General features: G+C 44.3%; 1 protein-coding gene and 1 long non-coding RNA gene across 5 annotated transcripts in view; one reads left to right on the top strand and one right to left on the bottom strand.

Moving 5' to 3' along the window:
• LOC138641613 (uncharacterized) overlaps positions 1-16,942 on the top strand; it is a 48,623-nt gene extending 31,681 nt beyond the window's left edge. For both annotated transcript variants that reach the window (XR_011313919.1, XR_011313920.1), the window contains 2 exons: positions 9,187-9,402; positions 16,724-16,942. This is a non-coding gene — a long non-coding RNA (uncharacterized lncRNA). The remainder of the gene's footprint in view (positions 1-9,186; positions 9,403-16,723) is intronic.
• Positions 1-25,435, bottom strand: part of TMIE (transmembrane inner ear) — a 163,156-nt gene that overhangs the window by 104,067 nt on the left and 33,654 nt on the right. For all 3 annotated transcript variants that reach the window (XM_069729134.1, XM_069729132.1, XM_069729133.1), the window contains exon 2: positions 911-1,028. In XM_069729134.1, the coding sequence (XP_069585235.1) occupies positions 911-1,028 (118 nt within the window). The remainder of the gene's footprint in view (positions 1-910; positions 1,029-25,435) is intronic.

Below are 25,435 nucleotides of genomic sequence, written 5' to 3'. Positions count from 1 at the left end.
CTTGTGACTGCAGCTCTGGATGTAACGAGAGTATAGCTCAGGGTGTGCAGGCAGACTTGTGACTGCAGCTCTGGTTGTAACTAGAGTATAGTTCAGGGTGTGCAGGCAGACTTGTGACTGCAGCTCTGGATGTAACTAGTTGAGGGTGTAAAGGCAGACTTGTGACTGCAGCTCTGGATGTAACTAGTTGAGGGTGTAAAGGCAGACTTGTGACTGCAGCTCTGGATGTAACTAGAGTATAGTTCAGGGTGTAAAGGTAGACTTGTGACTGCAGCTCTGGATGTAACTAGAGTATAGTTCAGGGTGTGCAGGCAGACTTGTGACTGCAGCTCTGGATGTAACTAGAGTATAGTTCAGGGTGTACAGGCAGACTTGTGACTGCAGCTCTGGATGTAACTAGAGTATAGTTCAGGGTGTGCAGGCAGACTTGTGACTGCAGCTCTGGATGTAACTAGAGTATAGTTCAGGGTGTAAAGGCAGACTTGTGACTGCAGCTCTGGATGTAACTAGAGTATAGTTCAGGGTGTACAGGCAGACTTGTGACTGCAGCTCTGGATGTAACTAGAGCATAGTTCAGGGTGTGCAGGCAGACTTGTGACTGCAGCTCTGGATGTAACTAGAGTATAGTTCAGGGTGTAAAGGCAGACTTGTGACTGCAGCTCTGGATGTAACTAGAGTATAGTTCAGGGTGTAAAGGCAGACTTGTGACTGCAGCTCTGGATGTAACTAGAGTATAGTTCAGGGTGTAAGAGCAGGTCAGATCCGAGCTCCAGCGCCCCCGTCCTCTATATGAGAGTCTACTCTACAAAGAGAATGGGGGTCCGAGGTGATCCCCCGCAACAAGACCATCAGAAGAGGCTGCAGAGCAACGTGTCAGCAAACATCAGAGAAGAGCGAGGATGAGACTTACTGACGGCCAAAACGAAGATGGAGAAGACCCCAATGACCTGCCAGAGGCGCAGCCCCCAGAACACCACCGTCTCTGACGTCACAGGGTCCGGCTTCTTCTTAGGAGGGTCCGTCGGTGCCTGAAAAACAAACAGAAAAATACATGAAACTACACAGGGCTGCACAATACACCTGCAACAGTTATGGGGGCACTGTGGATACCACTGTTATTATGGGGGACACTGTGGATATCGCTGTTATTATGGGGACACTGTGGATATCACTGTTATTATGGAGACACTGTGGATATCACTGTTATTATGGAGACACTGTGGATATCACTGTTATTATGGAGACACTGTGGATATCACTGTTATTATGGGGACACTGTGGATATCACTGTTATTATGGAGACACTGTGGATATCACTGTTATTATGGAGACACTGTGGATATCACTGTTATTATGGGGACACTGTGGATATCACTGTTATTATGGAGACACTGTGGATATCACTGTTATTATGGAGACACTGTGGATATCACTGTTATTATGGAGACACTGTGGATATCACTGTTATTATGGAGACACTGTGGATATCACTGTTATTATGGAGACACTGTGGATATCACTGTTATTATGGGGACACTGTGGATATCACTGTTATTATGGGGACACTGTGGATATCACTGTTATTATGGGGCACTGTGGATGTCGCTGTTATTATGGGGGACACTGTGGATATCACTGTTATTATGGGGGCACTGTGGATATCACTGTTATTATGGGGGCACTGTGGATATCACTGTTATTATGGGGGCACTGTGGATATCACTGTTATTATGGGGACACTGTGGATATCACTGTTATTATGGGGGCACTGTGGATATCACTGTTATTATGGGGACACTGTGGATATCACTGTTATTATGGGGGCACTGTGGATATCACTGTTATTATGGGGGGCACTGTGGATATCACTGTTATTATGGGACACTGTGGATATCACTGTTATTATGGGGACACTGTGGATATCACTGTTATTATGGGGGCACTGTGGATATCTCTGTTATTATGGGGGGCACTGTGGATATCACTGTTATTATGGGGACACTGTGGATATCACTGTTATTATGGGGACACTGTGGATATCACTGTTATTATGGGGCACTGTGGATATCACTGTTATTATGGGGACACTGTGGATATCACTGTTATTATGGGGACACTGTGGATATCACTGTTATTATGGGGGGCACTGTGGATATCACTGTTATTATGGGACACTGTGGATATCACTGTTATTATGGGGACACTGTGGATATCACTGTTATTATGGGGGCACTGTGGATATCTCTGTTATTATGGGGGGCACTGTGGATATCACTGTTATTATGGGGACACTGTGGATATCACTGTTATTATGGGGACACTGTGGATATCACTGTTATTATGGGGACACTGTGGATATCACTGTTATTATGGGGACACTGTGGATATCACTGTTATTATGGGGCACTGTGGATATCACTGTTATTATGGGGACACTGTGGATATCACTGTTATTATGGGGGCACTGTGGATATCACTGTTATTATGGGGACACTGTGGATATCACTGTTATTATGGGGACACTGTGGATATCACTGTTATTATGGGGACACTGTGGATATCACTGTTATTATGGGGACACTGTGGATATCACTGTTATTATGGGGGCACTGTGGATATCGCTGTTATTATGGGGGCACTGTGGATATCGCTGTTATTATGGGGGCACTGTGGATATCACTGTTATTATGGGGACACTGTGGATATCACTGTTATTATGGGGCACTGTGGATATCACTGTTATTATGGGGGCACTGTGGATATCACTGTTATTATGGGGGACACTGTGGATATCGCTGTTATTATGGGGACACTGTGGATATCGCTGTTATTATGGGGACACTGTGGATATCACTGTTATTATGGGGACACTGTGGATATCACTGTTATTATGGGGGCACTGTGGATATCACTGTTATTATGGGGGACACTGTGGATATCGCTGTTATTATGGGGACACTGTGGATATCGCTGTTATTATGGAGACACTGTGGATATCACTGTTATTATGGAGACACTGTGGATATCACTGTTATTATGGGGACACTGTGGATATCACTGTTATTATGGAGACACTGTGGATATCACTGTTATTATGGGGACACTGTGGATATCACTGTTATTATGGGGGCACTGTGGATATCACTGTTATTATGGGGACACTGTGGATATCACTGTTATTATGGGGACACTGTGGATATCACTGTTATTATGGGGACACTGTGGATATCACTGTTATTATGGAGACACTGTGGATATCACTGTTATTATGGGGACACTGTGGATATCACTGTTATTATGGGGACACTGTGGATATCACTGTTATTATGGGGCACTGTGGATATCACTGTTATTATGGGGCACTGTGGATATCACTGTTATTATGGAGACACTGTGGATATCACTGTTATTATGGGGACACTGTGGATATCACTGTTATTATGGGGACACTGTGGATATCACTGTTATTATGGAGACACTGTGGATATCACTGTTATTATGGGGGGCACTGTGGATATCACTGTTATTATGGGGGGCACTGTGGATATCACTGTTATTATGGGGGGCACTGTGGATATCACTGTTATTATGGGGGGCACTGTGGATATCACTGTTATTATGGGGCACTGTGGATATCACTGTTATTATGGGGCACTGTGGATATCACTGTTATTATGGGGGCACTGTGGATATCACTGTTATTATGGGGGGCACTGTGGATATCACTGTTATTATGGGGGGCACTGTGGATATCACTGTTATTATGGGGGGCACTGTGGATATCACTGTTATTATGGGGGGCACTGTGGATATCACTGTTATTATGGGGGGCACTGTGGATATCACTGTTATTATGGGGCACTGTGGATATCACTGTTATTATGGGGCACTGTGGATATCACTGTTATTATGGGGACACTGTGGATATCACTGTTATTATGGGGGGCACTGTGGATATCACTGTTATTATGGGGCACTGTGGATATCACTGTTATTATGGGGGGCACTGTGGATATCACTGTTATTATGGGGGGCACTGTGGATATCACTGTTATTATGGGGCACTGTGGATATCACTGTTATTATGGGGGGCACTGTGGATATCACTGTTATTATGGGGGGCACTGTGGATATCACTGTTATTATGGGGGGCACTGTGGATATCACTGTTATTATGGGGGGCACTGTGGATATCACTGTTATTATGGGGGGCACTGTGGATATCACTGTTATTATGGGGCACTGTGGATATCACTGTTATTATGGGGGCAATGTGGATGTCGCTGTTATTATGGGGGCACTGTGGATATCGCTGTTATTATGGGGACACTGTGGATATCACTGTTATTATGGGGGGCACTGTGGATATCACTGTTATTATGGGGCACTGTGGATATCACTGTTATTATGGGGCACTGTGGATATCACTGTTATTATGGGGACACTGTGGATATCACTGTTATTATGGAGACACTGTGGATATCACTGTTATTATGGGGGCACTGTGGATATCGCTGTTATTATGGGGGCACTGTGGATATCGCTGTTATTATGGGACACTGTGGATATCACTGTTATTATGGGGCACTGTGGATATCACTGTTATTATGGGGACACTGTGGATATCACTGTTATTATGGGGGCACTGTGGATATCACTGTTATTATGGGACACTGTGGATATCACTGTTATTATGGGGGGCACTGTGGATATCACTGTTATTATGGGGGGCACTGTGGATATCACTGTTATTATGGGGGGCACTGTGGATATCACTGTTATTATGGGGCACTGTGGATATCACTGTTATTATGGGGCACTGTGGATATCACTGTTATTATGGGGGCACTGTGGATATCACTGTTATTATGGGACACTGTGGATATCACTGTTATTATGGGGACACTGTGGATATCACTGTTATTATGGGGGACACTGTGGATATCACTGTTATTATGGGGGACACTGTGGATATCACTGTTATTATGGGGGCACTGTGGATATCACTGTTATTATGGGGGCACTGTGGATATCACTGTTATTATGGGGACACTGTGGATATCACTGTTATTATGGGGGACACTGTGGATATCACTGTTATTATGGGGGCACTGTGGATATCACTGTTATTATGGGGACACTGTGGATATCACTGTTATTATGGGGCACTGTGGATATCACTGTTATTATGGGGACACTGTGGATATCACTGTTATTATGGGGGGCACTGTGGATATCACTGTTATTATGGGGACACTGTGGATATCACTGTTATTATGGGGGCACTGTGGATATCACTGTTATTATGGGGGCACTGTGGATATCACTGTTATTATGGGGGCACTGTGGATATCACTGTTATTATGGGACACTGTGGATATCACTGTTATTATGGGGGCACTGTGGATATCTCTGTTATTATGGGGACACTGTGGATATCACTGTTATTATGGGGGCACTGTGGATATCACTGTTATTATGGGGGCACTGTGGATATCACTGTTATTATGGGGGCACTGTGGATATCACTGTTATTATGGGGGGCACTGTGGATATCACTGTTATTATGGGGGACACTGTGGATATCACTGTTATTATGGGGGCACTGTGGATATCACTGTTATTATGGGGACACTGTGGATATCACTGTTATTATGGGGCACTGTGGATATCACTGTTATTATGGGGACACTGTGGATATCACTGTTATTATGGGGGGCACTGTGGATATCACTGTTATTATGGGGACACTGTGGATATCACTGTTATTATGGGGGCACTGTGGATATCACTGTTATTATGGGGGCACTGTGGATATCACTGTTATTATGGGGGCACTGTGGATATCACTGTTATTATGGGGCACTGTGGATATCACTGTTATTATGGGGACACTGTGGATATCACTGTTATTATGGGGACACTGTGGATATCACTGTTATTATGGGGGCACTGTGGATATCACTGTTATTATGGGGGCACTGTGGATATCACTGTTATTATGGGGGCACTGTGGATATCACTGTTATTATGGGGACACTGTGGATATCGCTGTTATTATGGGGACACTGTGGATATCGCTGTTATTATGGGGCACTGTGGATATCGCTGTTATTATGGGGACACTGTGGATATCACTGTTATTATGGGGCACTGTGGATATCACTGTTATTATGGGGACACTGTGGATATCACTGTTATTATGGGGACACTGTGGATATCACTGTTATTATGGGGACACTGTGGATATCACTGTTATTATGGGGGCACTGTGGATATCACTGTTATTATGGGGCACTGTGGATATCACTGTTATTATGGGGACACTGTGGATATCACTGTTATTATGGGGACACTGTGGATATCACTGTTATTATGGGGCACTGTGGATATCACTGTTATTATGGGGCACTGTGGATATCACTGTTATTATGGGGCACTGTTGATATCACTGTTATTATGGGGGCACTGTGGATATCACTGTTATTATGGGGGCACTGTGGATATCACTGTTATTATGGGGGCACTGTGGATATCACTGTTATTATGGGGGCACTGTGGATATCACTGTTATTATGGGGGCACTGTGGATATCACTGTTATTATGGGGGCACTGTGGATATCACTGTTATTATGGGGGCACTGTTGATATCACTGTTATTATGGGGGCACTGTGGATATCACTGTTATTATGGGGGCACTGTGGATATCGCTGTTATTATGGGGGCACTGTGGATGTCGCTGTTATTATGGGGACACTGTGGATAACACTGTTATTATGGGGACACTGTGGATATCACTGTTATTATGGGGACACTGTGGATATCACTGTTATTATGGGGACACTGTGGATATCACTGTTATTATGGGGGCACTGTTGATATCACTGTTATTATGGGGGCACTGTGGATATCACTGTTATTATGGGGGCACTGTGGATATCCGTAATTGATGATGTCGCCTGTACTCTGATCACACAGCACATAAGTGATTTATCTACATTATTTCCAGAATACAAAGTAAAGGGTAAACTATAAAGTATCTATATTATGCAACAACCATGATGGCAGGCACGGTGCCGCATAGGGAACGTGCCTCGGACTGCGGAGCCCTCTATAGAAGCTAATAGGAAACACTGTGCAGTGCCTACTCCTCCAGGTGTCGCACTAATTGGGACGCCCAGCGGACCAACGTGAAGAGAGAGGAAGGGGCGTTCGGCCACACCAACAAGGGTTAAATCCAGGTGCCGGGGTCCGTTCCTTCCTCTTTCTCCCCGGCTGACCACGCTCAATATCAGCTGTCATCGTTGAACTGATCTCAGTACATCTCTGTTTTCCCAGATCGTTGCCGCCGGCGTGCAGGACTAGTATCACCGGCCCTTTGGGCCTCTTAGCGATGTCCACGACTTCTGGGAAGATGTTTGGCCACTGTAGGCCTCTTATCCCTCTCCAGTTGACCTCTACATTCCTGAAGCCTAGATTCGCACCCCCAGGCCGATGTTCGGCCCATTTCTTTGCCCAGTAGAGGTGTTGGTCGATTTTTTGAATTTGCTCAGGCAAAGAGGCACGTTGGGAACATCGGCGCAGCGTCATCTTTCGGGGATAGCCTTTTTCTTCCAGCTATTGGGGTGGGCAGATGTGACGAAATATTTTTTCATCAGACAAGCCGTTAAAGGCTGGAAAAGGCTCCAACCTAGTCAGGAGTGTAGTCGTCCCATTTCTTTGAGTTTACTACACGATATTATCACGATTTCCCGTCGGTATGCACCTCCCACTACGAGTCAGTCCTAGTGTCAGCCGCGTTTGCCATCGCCTTTTTCGGAACGCTTCGGATTAGCGAGCTGGTGCCGCGTTCAAAAACCTCATCAGAGGGCAGACTAATCAACGAAGACCTCGCCATATGTAACGATGCACTGCGCATTAGGGTGCGTAAATCCAAATGCGAGCCCGCCGGGAGAGGTACGTGGCTCATTGTTAAGTCGTCGGACGGTCCTGTATGCCCACTTAACGTAGTGAAAAGATACACGGCAACTAAACGGGCGGGTAGATTCTGTCACACGCAGACGGCTCCCCCTTACCAAATACCAGTTCCACACAATTTTTAATTGGTGTCTCGAAGCCGTTAGCGTCGATCCATCGGAATACGGGACACATTCTTTCCGTATAGGGGCCGCCACCGAGGCGGCTAAGGCCGGGATCTCTGAGGCCGAAGTGCTGCAGTTGGGTCGATGGAAATCCGCATGCTTTGCCAGATACATTAGACCTGACTTGCTTAAGTAACACATCTTGTCTTTTCCAGGTGCCCAAAAATCCGCAGTTTGGGTGGTTGGTCATTCATACATCTACTGGGCAAAGAAACGGGCCGAACATCAGCCCGGGGGTGCGAATCTAGGCTTCAGGAATGTAGAGGTCAACTGGAGAGGGATAAGAGGCCTACAGTGGCCAAAAATCTTCCCAGAAGTCGTTGACATCGCTAAGAGGGCCAAAGGGCCGGTGATACTAGTCTTGCACGCCGGCGGCAACGATCTGGGAAAACAGAGATGTATCGAGCTCAGTTCAACGATGACAGCTGATATCGAGCGTTTCTTCCACCTGTTGTCTGATATGATATTGGTGTGGTCGGAGATGGTGCCGCGGGCGGTCTGGCACGGGGCTAAGGACCCAAGAGGCTTAGAACGATCAAGGAAAAAGGTCAACCTGAGAGTGGCAAGATTTGTAAAATCGAAATTCGGCATTGTAGTTCGCCACCACCAACTGGAAGGCGACGAATCCGGACTGCTGAGGCCCGACGGCATTCACCTCACGGACATCGGGCTCGATATATTTTTGTCAGGTCTACAAGACGGAATCGAACAGGCCCTAATGCTGATGGGTGGGGGTCGGAGTCACGTGTAGGTAGTACACATGATCCTCCGTGGAGGGAGGGGCGAGGCTTCGTAGCCGCTCATTGGCTGGCCGCCTGTCGGTCGCAGACTGGGCCCACGGCTGTGAGCCCGTTGCGAAATGTAATTTGCCCCTCCGTGCTTATGAAATTAATAAACTGTGACCGACTAGTTCAACCCATCTGAGCCTGTTCGCGTTGTCTTTTCGGGATCGGTGGTAGGGGGGAGGGCACTATGTACGACACACGGGTCTCCGCAGTCTACAAATAAGACAATAATCTGTGACTATTCTCTCCCGCTCCCAGCAGGTTTTACACTGACCTCATCTAGGGGTAGGACAGCCCATCGGGCACTATCATGCCGGTACAGTTGAATGCATTGATGGAGGAGATGGCGTCTGCTGTCGCTCCCTCTCCTATCATTCCCCGCTCTGCCTCTGACACTGTGGATGCGCGATGATACGACGTCACCTGCTGTGTGCTGGGCAGACTGCGGCCGTTGAGCCAGGAGCACGAGGAGAGGTGAGGAGTGTATGTTTAATATATCAATGAGTGATAACTGGATTGTGGGGCTATTGGGGGGGGGGGGTGCTACATTACATTCTATGGGGGGCTGTATTACATTCTATGGGGGGGCTGTATTACATTCTATGGGGGGGCTGTATTACATTCTATGGGGTGGGCCGTATTACATTCGATGGGGGGGCTGTATTACATTCGATGGGGGGGCTGTATTACATTCAATGGGGGCTGTATTACATTCTGGGGGGTTGTATTACATTCTATGGGGGAGGATTGCATCATACTCTTATGGGGCTACATTATATTCTATGGGGAGGTAGGATGTATTATGTTCTATATTAAATGTATTCTATGTATTAAATTTATTATATTCTATGAGGGGGCTACAGTTTATTCTATGGGGAGTTGCATTATACTATATGAGGAGGGCTGCATTGTATTCTATAGAGGGGCTACATTATATTCTATGGGGGGCTGCATTATGCTCTATGAGGGGGTTACCATATATATATGCAGGGGCTGCATTATACTATGAGGGGGCTGCATTATATTCTCTGGGGGTTACATTATACTCGGGGCTACAATATATTCTGTGGGGTGGCTGTATTATACTCTAGGGTGACATCATTATACTATATGTGGGCTGCATTATACTGTATGGAGACTATGTGGAGAGTATTATACTATATGGAGGACTGATGAGTATTATACTATATGGAGGACTATGAGGAGTGTATTATACTATATGGAGGACTATGAGGAGTGTATTATACTATATGGAGGACTATGAGGAGTGTATTATACTATATGGAGGACTATGAGGAGTGTATTATACTATATGGAGGACTATGAGGAGTGTATTATACTATATGGAGGACTATGAGGAGTGTATTATACTATATGGAGGACTATGAGGAGTGTATTATACTATATGGAGGACTATGAGGAGTGTATTATACTATATGGAGGACTATGAGGAGTGTATTATACTATATGGAGGACTATGAGGAGTGTATTATACTATATGGAGGACTATGAGGGGTGTATTATACTATATGGAGGACTGAGGAGTGTATTATACTATATGGAGGACTGAGGAGTGTATTATACTATATGGAGGACTGAGGAGTGTATTATACTATATGGAGGACTGAGGAGTGTATTATACTATATGGAGGACTGAGGAGTGTATTATACTATATGGAGGACTGAGGAGTGTATTATACTATATGGAGGACTGAGGAGTGTATTATACTATATGGAGAAATGAGGAGTGTATTCTACTATATGGTGGACTGAGGAGTGTATTATACTATATGGAGAAATGAGGAGTGTATTATACTATATGGAGAACTGAGGAGTGTATTATACTATATGGAGGACTATGAGGAGTGTATTCTACTATATGGAGGACTGAGGACTGTATTATACTATATGGAGGACTGAGGAGTGTATTATACTATATGGAGGACTGAGGAGTGTATTATACTATATGGAGGACTATGAGGAGTATATTATACTATATGGAGGACTGAGGAGTGTATTATACTATATGGAGGACTGAGGAGTGTATTATACTATATGGAGAAATGAGGAGTGTATTCTACTATATGGAGGACTGAGGAGTGTATTATACTATATGGAGAAATGAGGAGTGTATTATACTATATGGAGGACTGAGGAGTATATTATACTATATGGAGGACTGATGAGTGTATTATACTATATGGAGGACTGAGGTGCACATTATAATATATGGAGGAATGTATTATACTATATGGAGAAATGAGGAGTGTATTATACTATATGGAGGACTATGAGGGGTGTATTATACTATATGGAGGACTGAGGAGTGTATTATACTATATGGAGGACTGAGGAATGTATTATACTATATGGAGGACTGAGGAGTGTATTATACTATATGGAGGACTGAGGAGTGTATTATACTATATGGAGGACTGAGGAGTGTATTATACTATATGGAGGACTGAGGAGTGTATTATACTATATGGAGGACTGAGGAGTGTATTATACTATATGGAGGACTGAGGAGTGTATTATACTATATGGAGAAATGAGGAGTGTATTCTACTATATGGAGGACTGAGGAGTGTATTATACTATATGGAGAAATGAGGAGTGTATTATACTATATGGAGGACTGAGGAGTGTATTATACTATATGGAGAAATGAGGAGTGTATTATACTATATGGAGAACTGAGGAGTGTATTATACTATATGGAGGACTATGAGGAGTGTATTATACTATATGGAGGACTGAGGAGTGTATTATACTATATGGAGGACTGAGGAGTGTATTATACTATATGGAGGACTGAGGAGTGTATTATACTATATGGAGAAATGAGGAGTGTATTCTACTATATGGAGGACTGAGGAGTGTATTATACTATATGGAGAAATGAGGAGTGTATTATACTATATGGAGAACTGAGGAGTGTATTATACTATATGGAGGACTATGAGGAGTGTATTCTACGATATGGAGGACTGAGGAGTGTATTCTACTATATGGAGGACTGAGGACTGTATTATACTATATGGAGGACTGAGGAGTGTATTATACTATATGGAGGACTGAGGAGTGTATTATACTATATGGAGAAATGAGGAGTGTATTCTACTATATGGAGGACTGAGGAGTGTATTATACTATATGGAGAAATGAGGAGTGTATTATACTATATGGAGGACTGAGGAGTATATTATACTATATGGAGGACTGATGAGTGTATTATACTATATGGAGGACTGAGGTGCACATTATAATATATGGAGGAATGTATTATACTATATGGAGAACTGAGGAGTGTATTATACTATATGGAGGAGTGTATTATACTATATGGAGGACTGAGGAATGTATTATACTATATGGAGGACTGAGGAGTGTATTATACTATATGGAGGACTGAGGAGTGTATTATACTATATGGAGGACTGAGGAGTGTATTATACTATATGGAGGACTGAGGAGTGTATTATACTATATAGAGGACTGAGGAGTGTATTATACTATATGGAGGACTGGAGTGTATTATACTATATGGAGAAATTAGGAGTGTATTCTACTATATGGAGGACTGAGGAGTGTATTATACTATATGGAGAAATGAGGAGTGTATTATACTATATGGAGGACTGAGGAGTATATTATACTATATGGAGGACTGATGAGTGTATTATACTATATGGAGGACTGAGGTGCACATTATAATATATGGAGGAATGTATTATACTATATGGAGAACTGAGGAGTGTATTATACTATATGGAGGACTATGAGGAGTGTATTCTACTATATGGAGGACTGAGGAGTGTATTATACTATATGGAGGACTGAGGAGTGTATTATACTATATGGAGGACTGAGGAGTGTATTATACTATATGGAGGACTGAGGAGTGTATTATACTATATGGAGGACTGAGGAGTGTATTATACTATATGAAGGACTGAGGAGTGTATTATACTATATGGAGGACCGAGGAGTGTATTATACTATATGGAGGACTGAGGAGTGTATTATACTATATGGAGGACTGAGGAGTGTATTATACTATATGGAGGACTGAGGAGTGTATTATACTATATGGAGGACTGAGGAGTGTATTATACTATATGGAGGACTGAGGAGTGTATTACACTATATGAAGGACTGAGGAGTGTATTATACTATATGGAGGACTGAGGAGTGTATTATACTATATGAAGGACTGAGGAGTGTATTATACTATATGGAGGACCGAGGAGTGTATTATACTATATGGAGGACTGGAGTGTATTATACTATATGGAGAAATTAGGAGTGTATTCTACTATATGGAGGACTGAGGAGTGTATTATACTATATGGAGAAATGAGGAGTGTATTACACTATATGAAGGACTGAGGAGTGTATTATACTATATGGAGGACTGAGGAGTGTATTATACTATATGGAGGACTGAGGAGTGTATTATACTATATAGAGGACTGAGGAGTGTATTATACTATATGGAGGACTGGAGTGTATTATACTATATGGAGAAATTAGGAGTGTATTCTACTATATGGAGGACTGAGGAGTGTATTATACTATATGGAGAAATGAGGAGTGTATTATACTATATGGAGGACTGAGGAGTATATTATACTATATGGAGGACTGATGAGTGTATTATACTATATGGAGGACTGAGGTGCACATTATAATATATGGAGGAATGTATTATACTATATGGAGAACTGAGGAGTGTATTATACTATATGGAGGACTATGAGGAGTGTATTCTACTATATGGAGGACTGAGGAGTGTATTATACTATATGGAGGACTGAGGAGTGTATTATACTATATGGAGGACTGAGGAGTGTATTATACTATATGGAGGACTGAGGAGTGTATTATACTATATGGAGGACTGAGGAGTGTATTATACTATATGAAGGACTGAGGAGTGTATTATACTATATGGAGGACCGAGGAGTGTATTATACTATATGGAGGACTGAGGAGTGTATTATACTATATGGAGGACTGAGGAGTGTATTATACTATATGGAGGACTGAGGAGTGTATTATACTATATGGAGGACTGAGGAGTGTATTATACTATATGGAGGACTGAGGAGTGTATTACACTATATGAAGGACTGAGGAGTGTATTATACTATATGGAGGACTGAGGAGTGTATTATACTATATGAAGGACTGAGGAGTGTATTATACTATATGGAGGACCGAGGAGTGTATTATACTATATGGAGGACTGAGGAGTGTATTATACTATATGGAGGACTATGAGGAGTATATTATACTATATGGAGGACTGATGAGTGTATTATACTATATGGAGGACCGAGGAGTGTATTATACTATATGGAGGACTGAGGAGTGTATTATACTATATGGAGGACTGAGAAGTGTATTCTACTATATGGAGGAATGTAGTATACTATATGGAGGACTGAGGAGTGTATACTATATGGAGGACTGAGGTGCACATTATAATATATGGAGGACTATGGGGTGTATTTTTTCCAAAGCGTTTGATACCGTGCCGCACAAGAGGTTGGTACACAAAATGAGAATGCTTGGTCTGGGGGAAAATGTGTGTAAATGGGTTAGTAACTGGCTTAGTGATAGAAAGCAGAGGGTGGTTATAAATGGTATAGTCTCTAACTGGGTCGCTGTGACCAGTGGTGTACCGCAGGGGTCAGTATTGGGACCTGTTCTCTTCAACATATTCATTAATGATCTGGTAGAAGGTTTACACAGTAAAATATCGATATTTGCAGATGATACAAAACTATGTAAAGCAGTTAATACAAGAGAAGATAGTATTCTGCTACAGATGGATCTGGATAAGTTGGAAACTTGGGCTGAAAGGTGGCAGATGAGGTTTAACAATGATAAATGTAAGGTTATACACATGGGAAGAGGGAATCAATATCACCATTACACACTGAACGGGAAACCACTGGGTAAATCTGACAGGGAGAAGGACTTGGGGATCCTAGTTAATGATAAACTTACCTGGAGCAGCCAGTGCCAGGCAGCAGCTGCCAAGGCAAACAGGATCATGGGGTGCATTAAAAGAGGTCTGGATACACATGATGAGAGCATTATACTGCCTCTGTACAAATCCCTAGTTAGACCGCACATGGAGTACTGTGTCCAGTTTTGGGCACCGGTGCTCAGGAAGGATATAATGGAACTAGAGAGAGTACAAAGGAGGGCAACAAAATTAATAAAGGGGATGGGAGAACTACAATACCCAGATAGATTAGCGAAATTAGGATTATTTAGTCTAGAAAAAAGACGACTGAGGGGCGATCTAATAACCATGTATAAGTATATAAGGGGACAATACAAATATCTCGCTGAGGATCTGTTTATACCAAGGAAGGTGACGGGCACAAGGGGGCATTCTTTGCGTCTGGAGGAGAGAAGGTTTTTCCACCAACATAGAAGAGGATTCTTTACTGTTAGGGCAGTGAGAATCTGGAATTGCTTGCCTGAGGAGGTGGTGATGGCGAACTCAGTCGAGGGGTTCAAGAGAGGCCTGGATGTCTTCCTGGAGCAGAACAATATTGTATCATACAATTATTAGGTTCTGTAGAAGGACGTAGATCTGGGTATTTATTATGATGGAATATAGGCTGAACTGGATGGACAAATGTCTTTTTTCGCCCTTACTAACTATGCTATGTTATTATACTAAACAAGCAAAATGCCGCCTATTCATCGAGTGATTGAATTGTTTATGTGGGAACAGAAATCCTTGTTCTCAGCAGCACATCAATGCTGTAAACTGTAGATGTGCTGCTGATAACATGATACTGTATGGGGTCAGATCTAATTGTGATTGTTCTGTTCCCTTCATTCTTTCTCAGTTGGTGTAAAGAGGCCGGGAAACAAGTGAACGACTTCAGTATTGTCGATCAGACTTGTTTAGCGACCTGAGATCAGCGCATGTAAATACAGCAGAAATGCTTCACAGGGAGATGAGGCAAGGATGATGACAGTTGTAGTTAGCACCCGGCGCCTGGGAATAGCGTTAACTCTACTGATTTTCCCAGCCGCCAGAGCATTTAACTCTGGTATGTGTAATGATTTTTAGGGTTGATGTCGGCTGCGTAATGTCAGCTGCTATCAATCCCTGGTGTAAGTAATGGAGAGGTGTCTATCAGACACCCCCACTACTAGCCCAGACCTGGCGAGACCCAGCGACTCTGAAGAGCGGTGACGGTAGTAACAATACCGCTCTTCACAGTCACCGAGCTCAGCGCAAGATCCGGAATATCTGAAGAGCGGTGACGTTACTGATGTCACCGCTCTTCAGAGTCACCGGGTCTCGTGCTGCGCAGAGGAACCAAAAGTGGCTGTAGGCAAAATTTATGGAGCATCAGAAGGAGGGTCCACAATCCCTTCATGATCTACGAGATCCAGTTATGGAGGTAAAGTAGCGGCTTTTCTTGGTTCTGCAACTAAAAGCAATAGATAGGACCGAGCTGTAATGCTGGATACAGCTGTGATTACATGTTATATAGTCGTGTTACACTCCCCTCACTTCTTGTAACCTACAAGTGTACAAAGATATTATACAGTCACCATGCGACAAGTGGGCCTATGTAACTTCACATGCCAGGGCTGAATTTTAGCCCCAGTCTGGCCCTGTCAAGGGGTGAAGAACACATTGAGGACACAGATTACAGATATGTGCTCCTAGGTGGCTACAAAGTTACAATTAATTATTACGTAATTATTAAATATTACTGGTGAGATCATACTTTTTATTTTTCACTTCCAGCAGATATTCGGTGACCGCCGGCCTCGTCCTGCTGATGGGATCCTGAGTTATTGACCCCAGTGATGAATCCACAGGGAGATCACAATCACAGGTTCTGTGCTGCCTCCAAGTGGTCATTATGAGAATTGCTGCATGCTACACTATCTGGTTTCTTGCTGCCATCTAGTGGTCAGATGACTTATTACATGTTCATATTGGAGTAATTAAAAGAATAGTATCACAATCGCATTTCTCGCAGTGATTCTTCCTGAGCTGTTGTAACTTGATTCTAGACTCCCTATACAATTCCAGTGATCTTGGCCATCAGAAACATGTGCAGTAGGATGGAAGACGCCGGTATGGACATGTCGCTGGTGCAGGCATTGCTTTCCTTTGGGATAGCGCCTCTCCAGACCACAGAGCAGTACAACATGTCCTGTGCACGATGATCAGCGCTGGCTGTTATTACTGGACCTGGGAGACACTGCCGTCCTCCACATATACGGACTTACAGCCTCCAGGGCTCGGCCTCACTGTTATGTTAGGACTCGATACCGCTATTAGTTGCTGCTTTCGTCCCTTTAAAGTGAACCTGGCGGCCGGTACGAGCTCCAGAACCCTGGGCTGCCTGCATCAGGAGATTCAGAGGAAAACATCACTGACTGGTCTGTACCTGTACACTCGCGGGGACCGGTCACTCCAGGGCGGCGGGTGAGGAGAAGCTATCAGGGACCAGTCCTTCTGATTGTCTGCCTTGTACCGCGTCGCCAGCGGCTTTTAGAGTATTTTTTGTCTGAAGCGCTGTAGGGTGTCAGTCAGACATACAGGACTGACATCGGTGCCGGATACATAGATCGGGGGCACGCAGCAGCCATCACCCTCCCTTTAATCGTGGATTTCTTACTCTAGATCTTCAGATTCTCTTACTTTACACTCAACTTACAATAATCGTCCTGAAAATCTACTATATAAAGCTGAATGTGTGTATGAGTGTGTGTATATGTGTGTATGTCCGGGATTGGCATCTGCACCGTCGCAGCTACAGCCACAACATTTTGCACAGTCACACGTCTGGACCCCGAGAGCGTCATAGGCTATGTTGTGAGGCGAAATTTTAACCCCGCGCGTTCCAATTCACCAAACAATTTTGCCCCTATCTACATAATGGGGAAAAAGTGAAAGGAAAAGTGTTGGAGGCAAATTGACAGCTGCCAGATGTGAACAAGGGGGACTTAAAGAATGAGAGCGATGGCGCCAAAGAGTATATACCGTACAGTTGCTAAGGTGGGGCCCCGACATGGGATACTCACCACACACGGGGATATGAACACACACACAAAATGGGCCACACACTACCACGTGCTTGAACACATATTACCCTCAGCACACATTTCACCACACATACACCAACCTCGCCACATAAAAGTCGAAACACAAAAGTCGCCACTCAAAACTCGCCACGCGCAAAACTCGCCACATGCAAAAACTAGGCTCACGCAAAACTCGCCACAAGTGCAAAACTCACCTCATGGAAAACTCGCCACACGCAAAACTTGCACACGTGGAAAAATTGCCACATGCACAAAAGTTGCAACACATGCAAAAGTTGCCTCACACAAAACTTGCACATACTCAAAACGCACCACACACAAAACTCGCCACGCGCAAAACTCGCCACGCTCAAAACTTGCTGCACACAACTTGCTACACTAACCTGTCACATGCAACTCGACACATAAAAAGTTGCTACACGCATGTCGCCACACAAAACTCATCTCACAAAAGTTGCTACATGCATGTCGCCACACACAACTCAACACACACAACTTGACAAACGAAACTCGCCCTAAAACACACACAAGTCTGGTATTATCCTTCAAAAATAAAAATCTGATTAAAAAGCAGACAAAGTACAAAGGCAACAACCAGCGTCGGACTGGAGCACCTTGGGCCCACCAGAGAAAATCATTCTTCGGGCCCACTATGTAGTTACATAGAAATAGATAAGACCACCAATTGTGCGTTAAAAAGTGCTAATATCAGGATATAATATAAGGTAGTTCACGTCTTAATTATGTAACAAGGGTTGGGGTAGCCCCCTCGCAGAATATATATTAGCCCCCTCATAAAATATAACGCAGTCCCCTCTAATAGAATATAATGCAGATCCCCACAAAATATAATGCAACCCCCTCAGGTATAACGCAGTCCCCACCATAGAATATAATGCAGCCCCCCCTCATATAGTATAATGCAGCCACCACAGAATAAAATGTAGTCAACTGAGAGAATGCAGCCCCACCACAGAATATAATGCAGCCCCCTCATATAGTATAATGCAGCCACCACAGAATATAATGTAGTCAACTGAGAGAATGCAGCCCCACCACAGAATATAATGCAGCCCCCCCCATAGAGTATACTGTAGCCCCCTCACATAGTATGATGTAGCCCACCATAATATAATGTAGTCCCCTGAGAATAATGCAGTCCCCCCACAGAATATAATGTAGCCCCCTCATAAAGTATAATGCAGCCCCTCTCCACCCCCATCATTGTCCTCATCACCACCTCCATCATTGCCTTCTCCCCCACCACCCCTATCATTCTCCCCCACCACCTCCATCACTGCCCATTCCACCACCTGCATCATTGCCTCCTCCCCACCATCATTGTCCATTTCATCACCTCCATCATTGCCTCCCTCCACCACCATCCTTGCCTCCCTCCACCACCATCCTTGCCTCCCCCACCACCATCCTTGCCCATCACCTCCATCATTGCCTCCCCCCACCACCATCATTGCCCATCTCATCACCTCCATCACTGCCTTCCACCACCACCATTGCCCATCACCTCTATCATTGCCTCTCCCCCACCACCATCACCTCCATCATTGTCTCCCCCCACGAATATCATTGTCCTTCACCACACACACGCAGCTCATCACACACACACACACACACACACACACACACTCTCTCTCTCTCTCTCTCTCTCTCACACACACGCACACACACACACAGGCAGGCACGCAGCACAGCTCACCTCCCCGCAGCAGCCGCTCACCCCAGCAGCCTCTTCCTCATTGGATTCCTGGAAGCTTTCTGACTGAGACAGCAGCACGCTGGATGATGACGTCATACAGCTGGGCTGTCTCAGACAGGAAGCAGGATGCCGGGAGGTGAGCTGCTCTGTGAGTGTGTGCCTGCGTGTGTATGTGTGCGGTGCTGTGTGTGTGTGCGGTACTTTGTGAGTGTGTGTGTGTGGTGCGGCTTTACATTCGGGCAGTGTTAGCTGCACCCTGCGGCTAACGCTGCCCGCTATTAAAGAGACATGGTATTCACGCCTCTCCACGCCCATAGGGGCATGGGGAAGCGTGAATATTCATTTGGCTTTAGCAGCGGGGACAGGATCCTGTCTCTAGCTGCTGCTTCTGGCACAGGATGGGCCCCCTTGACTCAGGGGCCCTATAGCCACTGGCAAGGGGCCCCTGGAGCAGTGGGGGCCATAGGCAGCTGCTGGCCAGTATGCCAGCAGGTGTCAGTGCCTGGGCCCAACGGAGAATCCTCCAGTTCTCCGGTGGGCCACTCCGAGCCTGGCAACAACTGTACCATATAGGAAATACGGCAGCTGTCAGTGACATGACCTGTCTATTATGTGTATGTGTGAGCTAATATATACTGCCAGAGGGGAGGGCTTCCTGTTGGCTGGGGATTTATCAGGCTGCCAATTTAGATTATAAATACTGAGGTAAAAATACTGAGCAAATAACGTGTGAACGCGGTCTAATACAGGAGGAGATGACATACAGATATATACTATATACAGGAGGAGATGACACACAGGTATATACTATATACAGGAGAAATGACACACAGGTATATACTGTATAGAGGAGGCGATGACACACAAGTATATACATATATATATACACACACAGGAGGAGATGACACAGGTATATACTATATACAGGAGGAGATGACAGGTATATACTATATACAGGAGGAGAAGACACACAGGTATATACTATATACAGGAGGAGATGACAGGTATATACTATATACAGGAGATGACACAGGTATATACTATATACAGGAGGAGATGACACACAGGTATGTACTATATACAGGAGGAGATGACAGGTATATACTATATACAGGAGATGACACAGGTATATACTATATACAGGAGGAGATGACACACAGGTATGTACTATATACAGGAGGAGATGACAGGTATATACTATATACAGGAGGAGATGACACACAGGTATGTACTATATACAGGAGGAGATGACACACAGGTATCTATATATATATATATATATATATATAATTGTCTAAGGGTTTTTCTGTCTGTCGGTCCTGGAAATCACGCGTCTCTGATTGGTCGAGGCCGCCAGGCCTCGACCAATCAGCGACGGGCACAGCATAGCGACGATGATGTCATAAAGGTTGCCTCGACCAATCAGCGACGGGCACAGTCTGCCGCGAATTCGCCTCGACCAATCAGCGACGGGCACAGTATCGACGTAGATGTCATAATGGTTGCCATGGCGACGATGATGTCATAAAGGTTGCCTCGACCAATCAGCGACGGGTACAGTCTGCCGCGAATTCTGGAATCATCATTGTCCATATACTACGGGGACATGCATATTCTAGAATACCCGATGCGTTAGAATCGGGCCACAATCTAGTATACTATATACAGGAGAAATGACACACAGGTATATACTATATACAGGAGAGATGACACACATATATACTATGTACAGGGGAGATGACATACAGGTATATACTATACACAGGAGGAGATGACATACAGATATATACTACATACAGGAGATGACACACAGGTATATACTATATACAGGGGAGATGACACACATATATACTATATACAGGAGGAGATGACACACAGGTATATACTATATACAGGGGAGATGACACACATATATACTATATACAGGGGAGATGACACAGGTATATACTATATACAGGAGGAGATGAGACAGGTATATACTATATACAGGGGAGATGACACGTATATACTATACACAGGAGGAGATGACACAGTTATATACTATATACAGGAGAGGACACACAGGTATATACTATATACAGGAGGAGATGACATACATGTACATACTATATACAGGAGGAGATGACACACGGGTATATACTATATACAGGAGCAGATGACACAGGTATATACTATATACAGGAGATGACTTACAGGTATATACTTGTTATGATCTGGTGGCCTAGGAGCAGCATGAGACGGACTCTGGAGAAGGTGGTCCCTGTACTGACCGCAAACCCTGAACCTAGCAGCGCAACTAGAAGTAGCCGTGGGGGGTACCTAACACTCCCTAGACCCCTCGGCACAGCCTAAGATCTAACTACCCCTAAAGACAGAAACAGGAAACCTATCTTGCCTCAGAGAAAATCCCCAAAGGATAGATAGCCCCCACAAATATTGACTGTGAAAGGAGAGGGAAATAACATACGCAGATATGAAATCAGATTTTAGCATAGGAGGCCATACTAGCTAAAAAGAAAGAATAGAACAGAGTACTATGCGGTCAGTATAAAAACACTAGAAAATATCCACCGCAGAAAATACGGATCACCACATCTGACTAAAGACATGGGGGGTATATCTGCATCTCCAGAGAAATAGCTAGGCTGCAAAAAATCCTTCACAGACTAAGCTGGACAAGACAAAAACATGAAAAAGCACAGAACTATAAGGTCCACTGCAGGTGGACAGCAAAAACAAAGCCAGGACTTATCTTTGTAGAAAAGCACAGCAAACTGGAGAGACCAGCAGGGAAGTGAATCCTTCCAGAACAATGGACAACTGGCACTGACTAAAGGATCCTGCAAAGCTATATACCCCAGTCAGTTTTGCAATTAGTAGATACACCTGTCCACTCCTGCAGTCCAGGCACAACTGCATTACCCTCTACAACCACCGGAGGGAGCCCAAAAGCTGAATTCACAACATATACTATATACAGGAAGAGATGACACACGTATATACTATATACAGGAGGAGATGACATACAGGTATATACTATATAAAAGAGGAGATCACACATAGGTATATAGAGGAGGAGATGACATACAGCAGGTATATACTATATACAGGGGAGATGACATACAGGTATATACTATATACAGGAGATGACATACAGGTATATACTATATACAGGAGGAGATGACACATAGGTATATACAGGGGAGATGACACACAGGTATATACTATATACAGATGACATACAGGTATATACTATATATAGGAGATGACATACAGGTATATACAGAAGAGATGACATACAGGTATATACTATATACAGGAGGAGATGACATACAGCAGGTACATACTATTTACAGGGGAGATGACATACAGGTATATACTATATACAGGCGATGACACACAGGTATATACTATTTACAGGGGAGATGACATACAGCCATAATCATCAACATTAACAGAAATAAACACGTGAAATAGATCACTCTGTGTGTAATGACTCTATAGAATATAGGAGATTCACTTTTTGTATTGAAGAACTGAAATAAATTCACGTTTTGATGATATTTTAATTTTATGAGAAGCACCAGCACATTATTGCTGTTTTGTTACATTGTTATCCTGTGATCGGTGCAGAAGTCATTTTGGTCATCGGATGCAGCTGTCAGCGCAGATCTGTGTTGTATGAAGATTTCTCCTTCACACAATAATTGGCTTCTTGGGTCAGTGGAGACACCAGTCTGTGGTTCACCCTCTTACCAGGCAGGTGTCGCTCCTTCTGGGGTTATGTTTAAAATCACTCCAATTAGGTTTTAACTGAGGATCCGAAGATCTAATCTCCCGTATCACTCCATATTCCCGACCACAGGAGCTGACGATCTAATCTCTTCCTATCACTCAATATTCCCGACCACAGGAGCTGACAATCTAATCTCCCGTATCACTCCATATTCCCGACCACAGGAACTGAAGATCTAATCTCCCGTATCACTCCATATTCCCAACCACAGGAGCTGATGATCTAATCTCCCCGTATCACTCCATATTCCCGACCACAGGAGCTGACGATCTAATCTCCCCGTATCACTCCATATTCCCGACCACAGGAGCTGACGTTCTAATCTCCCATATCACTCCATATTCCTGACCACAGGAGATGACGATCTAATCTCCCCGTATCACTCCATATTCCCGACCACAGGAACTGAAGATCTAATCTCCCGTATCACTCCATATTCCCAACCACAGGAGCTGATGATCTAATCTCCCCGTATCACTCCATATTCCCGGCCACAGGAGCTGACGATCTAATCTCCCGTATCACTCCATATTCCCAACCACAGGAGCTGATGATCTAATCTCCCCGTATCACTCCATATTCCCGGCCACAGGAGCTGACGATCTAATCTCCCGTATCACTCCATATTCCCAACCACAGGAGCTGATGATCTAATCTCCCCGTATCACTCCATATTCCCGGCCACAGGAGCTGACGATCTAATCTCCCGTATCACTCCATATTCCCGACCACAGGAGATAACGATCTAATCTCCCGTATCACTCCATATTCCGGCCACAGGAGCTGACGATCTAATCTCTTCGTATCACTCCATATTCCCGACCACAGGAGCTGACGATCTAATCTCCCCGTATCACTCCATATTCCCGACCACAGGAACTGAAGATCTAATCTCCCGTATCACTCCATATTCCCGACCACAGGAGCTGACGATTTAATCTCCCATATCACTCCATATTCCCGACCACAGGAGCTGACGATTTAATCTCCTGGTATCACTCCATGTTCCCGACCACAGGAGCTGACGATCTAATCTCCCGTATCACTCCATATTCCCGGCCACAAGAGCTGACGATCTAATCTCCCGTATCACTCCATATTCCCGACCACAGGAGCTGACGATTTAATCTCCCGTATCACTCCATATTCCCGGCCACAGGAGCTGACAATCTAATCTCCCGTATCACTCCATATTCCCGGCCACAGGAGCTGACGATCTAATCTCCTCGTATCACTCCATATTCCCGACCACAGTAGCTGACGATCTAATCTCCTCGTATCACTCCATATTCCCTACCACAGGAGCTGACGATCTAATCTTTTGACTGTCACATGTCACGGTTCACACCGTGCTGCCAACAATATGTCAAGGATCTCAACAATAAGTCAGGGATCCCGGGGAGGATATCTTTATCGTCCCCACAACTCACACCAATTTGTCATGAACCGGGGTTGTTTAGTTGCCCCTGGTTCCTTCTGAAGGGGATTTATCTATATCCCACTTCCCAGTTACGGTTTGGAACTTGCTGCTCTCTGGCGCCCCCCTTACCCTCAGGTCAGGTTAGGTACTGCACCTAGGGTAATTAGTCGCCAGAAAGGCTGCCTTCTATGTTCTGGCTATTGGGCACGCTTCAGCGAGGGCAATATAACGACGCCCACACAGGCGGGAGCAATAATTATCAACACCGCCGGTCGCTGCAAAGAAGCCCAATCGCACAGGACAAAGTCGCTGCCACCAGCTCCGATTCCACCAAAAGTTAACTGGTCTGGAGCCAACCCAAATCAGTAGCGTAATTCACCTCAGAGGAAGCGACAGTTCATTCATAGAGCAGGAAGAGACAGCTAGTAAATTATATATTTTACTCCATAAAAAGTTAGGCAGTATTTAC

Source organism: Ranitomeya imitator, chromosome 6 (genome assembly GCF_032444005.1).
Source record: "Ranitomeya imitator isolate aRanImi1 chromosome 6, aRanImi1.pri, whole genome shotgun sequence".
NCBI lineage: Eukaryota > Metazoa > Chordata > Amphibia > Anura > Dendrobatidae > Ranitomeya > Ranitomeya imitator.
This window is presented reverse-complemented; position numbering and strand designations above follow the sequence as displayed.